This window comes from Xenopus laevis, chromosome 9_10S (genome assembly GCF_017654675.1).
Source record: "Xenopus laevis strain J_2021 chromosome 9_10S, Xenopus_laevis_v10.1, whole genome shotgun sequence".
Lineage (NCBI taxonomy): Eukaryota > Metazoa > Chordata > Amphibia > Anura > Pipidae > Xenopus > Xenopus laevis.
Window position 1 is genome coordinate 68,885,086 of NC_054388.1, and position 5,268 is coordinate 68,890,353.

Here is a 5,268-nt window from a genome sequence, read left to right on the forward strand (position 1 = left end):
AATCAACATAATTGTAACATGTTCACTAAAAATATTCCAGTTAAATGTAGATGAACACATATATATATATATATATATATATATATATATATATATATATAAATATATATATATATATATATATATATATATATATATATATATATATATATATATATATATATATATATATATATACAATTGAAAACGAGTTGCTATTCCAGCATCAAAAGATATATTACAGAATATTATAAAATACACATAAACTTACATTTGGTCATTTTAGGCAAAAAAAAAAAAAAACTCATCAGAGCTATAAACTCTCATTTTAAAATATACATTTTGCATTTGCGTAAATATAACATACAAATATACAAAAATACGATCCTCGAGTGCACATGATTTTGATTATAATTCGTGTAAATTACAACTACATAGAAAATCATTTGATAGGAAATTCATTTTTTGCAGTATTATTGCCTGAAATCTACTGCCTCTGTGACTGTAAAGCCACATTGGCATAATTACTAGAGTGCATTTGCGCGTGTGCAGATACAAATACACACCGAGACGTTGATTTCTGTCCCTTAGGTAGTGATACACCCCGGTGAGTTGTGCAGAATGGAGGAGAGGTGCAGTCAGAGTGCAGTGCATTCCATATACCAGAATGGGCAATATTAGCCCCAATAAGTTCAGTTAGTGCCCTCTCTGTCCTGTTGCTCCTGGTGAATCCCCCCTTTCTTGTCAGCCTCCTCTTTCCCTTCTTGTGAGGAGACTGGGAACTTGTCTTTGCTGTTCTCCTTTTTCCACTTCATCCTCCTGTTTTGAAACCAAATTTTGACCTGTCTCTCTGTAAGTCCCAGGGCGTGAGAGACCTCGATCCTCCTCTTCCTGGTCAAGTAAGGGTTAAAGAGGAATTCTTTTTCCAGTTCCAGGGTCTGGAAGCGGCTGTAGGTTTGTCTTCCCCTCCTTCTACCGGGGGCAACTGAACAAAACAAACAGAGAGACAGACTAAGATCCTTGCGCGTGTACTACAACTACTACATGTACTCTGAGCTCACAGTGCTCTATTTCTATGTCTTGCCTGCTCACATAGACTTTGCAAGGGGAGTGTGAGCTGGGATGGTGTGTGTGTACCACCTGGGTACTAAGGGCCTCATTTGGCTCAGTGTACTGACTCCTGTTACTTGTTGCCGAGCTTTTAAAAAATGTACATGATGAATACAAGCATACCTGTGCCCTGCCTCTGTATGTGTGTTGTATGTGACTAGTGTGCACTTAATCGTATGTCTAGTGTGCTAGAGCTGTGTGAATTACTGGCAGAACATTGTGTATGTGTTACTATATGAACAGTGACACAGTGAGCAAAGTACGATACACCTGATTGATCTGAATGTTTAGCATGTAATAAATACTTGTGTGACAGTGGTGTGTACAGCAAGAGAGGGAGAGGGATAGAGAGCGCTTTGTGCTAGGTGTGCTTGTTGTGTTTGTGAATGGCACAAATAGAGAGAGAGAGAGCTTTAGGCACCAAACATGTAATATGTACACGGCCTGGGTGTAAGTGATGTGCACAGCTATCATGCTATGTACATTGTGTGTGCTTGTGTCTACTTGTGTGCGTGTGCTTGTGTGTGTGTGCTTGTGTCTACTTGTGTGTGTGTGCTTGTGTGTGGGTGTGTGCTTTTATGTGTGTGCTTGTGTCTTTTTGTGTGTGTGTGCTTGTGCGTGTGCTTGCGTGTGTGTGTGCATGTGTGTGTGTGCTTGTGTCTACTTGTGTGCGTGTGCTTGCGTGTGTGTGCCTGTGTGTGCTTGTGTGTGCTTTTGTGTGTGTGCTTGTGTCTACTTGTGTGTGTGTGCTTGTGCGTGTGCTTGCATATTTGTGTGCCTGTGTGTGTGTGTGTGTGTGTGCTTGTGTCTACTTTTGTGTGTGTGTGCTTGTGTCTATTTGTGTGGACTGGTGGGAGGAAGATTAGTCGGTAAGAGTGAAGTGTATGTGCAGTTTGTATGGATTGTATGGTGAGAGAGTTGTGTACACTATTATATGTGAGACAGTGAGAAGAGGGGAGCGCTGGGTACTTGTGGGGTGTACTATGGGTGCCCTAGATGTGGGTGTATTTGAGAGGTAGAGTTGTGTTTCCCATACATGCTGTATATATAAATGTGTGCGTGTAGGAGAATAAAAGGGAAAGCTGCCCTGCCATGTTGTATACAGTGTGTGCAGGAAATGCCCAGTCCCACAGCCCCACGTTGCGCCCACCTTGTGCTCTCATCCAGGGGAACACGTGAGACACAGGCGAGTTCTGATGTAAGTGCTCTGGATCCGCTCCAACACTCGCACTGGGCGATTTACAGTCAGGATATTGGACCGGCTCAGTCTCTTGAAGGGTCGTAAAAATGTGCTGCCTCTGGAAATGATCGTAGCCATAAAGCTTAGAGGGGTCACCGTGGCAAGCAATCCCACAGGGTGCCGGCTGGTAGCCTGGGCTCGGGAGGGTCCCGGGGTGGTGGTAGTAGTCCTGAGGGGCGCTGCTGCTGCTATATACCAACGGGGCCCTGCTGCAGCCAACCTCCTGCCCATAGGGACACTCGAAGAAAGCTGAATTTATGGCATCTTTGTATTTGGGATACATGGGACTGACAAAGTAGGAACTCATATAGGCTGGAGCCGCAGAGAGTGAGTGACTAGAACTCAGCAACACCGCCAGTCCCACTGCTGCTCATCCTGCTGAGCGCTATGGAATAATGACTTGCCTCACTGCCCTCACCATTTCCTATTAGGCACACTGCGCCCATCTACTTCTCTCCCTCTCTGGCTGCACTTTCCAATTATTTCTCCTCAGGCACCACAAGGACCCACGGGGGTGGGAATGGGCTCCACATACCAGGAAGCGCAGGGACTGGGGCCCCAGAGCTGGCGGAGGGATACTAGCGCATTAACTGAGCGCAGATTCCAAGAGGCGTTATTGCTCCTTATTGCCGAGCCCTAGAATCTTATATGATCCTTAGTATATATAGTAATATAACATATCCAACGCCCGGTGCAGGTCTGTGTGTTTGTATGTATCTCCTTCTCTATCCATTATCCTGTCTGTACATCACTGTGTATACACATTATATGAAATAAATATAGCTGTTAAATCACACATGCACTCCCTCCTCACCCCACATTAGGGTGATGAACACCAGAATAACAGAAGGATAAACGTTGCTCCCAATTTTTGTTATAGTTTTTTTTGTATAAAGAACTATATGTCTCCTTTCATTTTCTTGCCAAGCAACAGTTCCATTGTACTTTCCGGCTGAGTACCTGGTTCTGTATAACTGAAATCTTACACCATGGTGCTCCCAGATTTAATTATAAGATTGTCATAGTGACTGAAGTAGGACAGCTAGGCAAAGAAAAGGAAACAACACCTCAGCATGTCAAGCAGGTGCTTATTTTTGAATTCCTGTCTTTAAAGCAAGTTTTAATTGCATACAAACTAAGTAAAGTGCCAAATAGAGCAGTAGGCTGCCAGTCCACATAGGGGTTGCCAAATAGCCCTGATTCGGCACCCCAAGGGCCTTTTCATGCTTGTGCTGCTCCAACTCTTTTTACATTTGAATGTGGTTCACAGGCAAAAAATCCCTGCACTAGGGGATCCAGACCGTTCAAACCCTTTTCCACTCCCTATGGGGAAATGAGAAATGTCCTGTGTATGACAGACACCAGGGATCCTCACCTGACAGCTTCAATGTCTTCCACAGGAACAGCATTGCCCATGCATTTGAATAGAAAGGGGCAGCAGGCAGGTAAGTTCTGTAGAACCCAAGTCTTCCCAAGAGTACCACAGTAATCAAACTCAACATGTGCTATAGGACTGAATATGTCATTTTATGACAATTTAGTATATTTGCTAAAGAGAAATGTTAGGTATTAAATAAATTATATTCGACGGAATCAAATATTTAAAATATTTTTTTCAATGCATTAATTGGCAGTGAGCAGCAATAGAGACAGTAAGTCCAGAGGTTTAGAGGGTGCCATTGGGGTTCTGATGGAGGTCCAGATTCTATATGTCCGCAAAACAAATCTTCTCTGTTCTGGTGAATGGGACAGACCCTGTAAAATATTAGTCGTGTCTAATTAGACCAGTCCAGTGATCCCCATCCGGTGGCTCCCAAACAACATGTTGCTCACTAACCCCTTGGATGTTGCTCCCACCAGTGACCTGAAAGCAGGAGCTTATTTCTCAATTCTTGGCTTGGAATCAAGTTTTGGTTGCATGAAAAGTAGGTGTACTGCCAAACAGAACTTCCAGTCCACAGGGGCCACCAGATAGCCGACCACAGCACTTATTTGACACCCTCAGGAACTTTTTGCATACTTGTGTTGTTCTCAAACTTTTTTCACATTTTGAATGTGGCTCACAGTGAATTTTTAACAAAAGAGAAATTAGCCAAAATTTGTGTATTACATCAATCCCCATATATTGGCAGTAGGAAAACTCTGGCTAATGACAGATGAGCTACTGCTGTGTCATACTAGGAAACCCACTGGGGTCTTCCCACCACTGCCACTCCAGTCACAAATTATCCACTGCCACAAACTTACACCCCACCCAACACAACTCCTCCAGCCCAAGCCCTGTACCTCCCTCATGCCCCTACCTTATACCTTAGTCCAGGGATCCCCAACACTTAGAGCCCATGAGCAACTTTCAGAAGTAAAAGGAGTTGGGGAGCAACACTAGCATGAAAAATGTTCATGGGGTGCCAAATAAGGGTTGTGATTGGCCATTTAGTAGCCCCGCAATCTGTGGGTTATGGCAAATGCCAGAGGGGCTGCTGTACGTTGCCATAGAATAGACAGTCACTGTATATTGGGCTGGTGGGAGGTTGTTTGGGCTGCTGTGTGGCCTGTTTGGGCCTCTGTGTACCTGAAATGCCAGCTCCTATTTTGAATCTCAGTCCGGGCCTGCTGGCTACATGAGGCTCTGTTTTGCATTTTATGTTGCCAAAACTTGCCTGGAATTCAAAAATAAGCACCTGCTTTGAGGCCACTGGGAGCAACATCTAAGCCTGGGGTTGAAGAGTAATATGTTGTTTACCAGCTACTGGTTGCGGATCACTGCCTTAGTCCTTCTTGTGGTCACTCCAAAATGATCTGGTTGGGGGCTCTGCAGTCAGTAGTTCAGGGTGGGCTGGGCAGCAGGCCGGGCCTGGCAATCTGTGGGTTCTGGCAAATGCCAGAGTGGCTGCTATAAGTTGCCATAGAAAGTCAATATTTAGTGGGCTGGTGGGGGC

General features: G+C 44.3%; 1 protein-coding gene across 1 annotated transcript; it reads right to left on the reverse strand.

The window, feature by feature from the left end:
- Positions 1–266: 266 nt before the first annotated feature.
- Positions 267–4,161, reverse strand: hoxd8.S (homeobox D8 S homeolog). The gene is made up of 2 exons (XM_018238886.2): positions 2,240–4,161; positions 267–964 (listed from the first exon to the last, which is right to left on the reverse strand). The coding sequence occupies exons 1-2, from the start codon at positions 2,634–2,636 to the stop codon at positions 672–674; spliced, it is 690 nt and encodes a 229-aa protein (XP_018094375.1). The 5' UTR covers positions 2,637–4,161; the 3' UTR covers positions 267–671.
- Between the last annotated feature and the right edge of the window lie 1,107 nt (positions 4,162–5,268).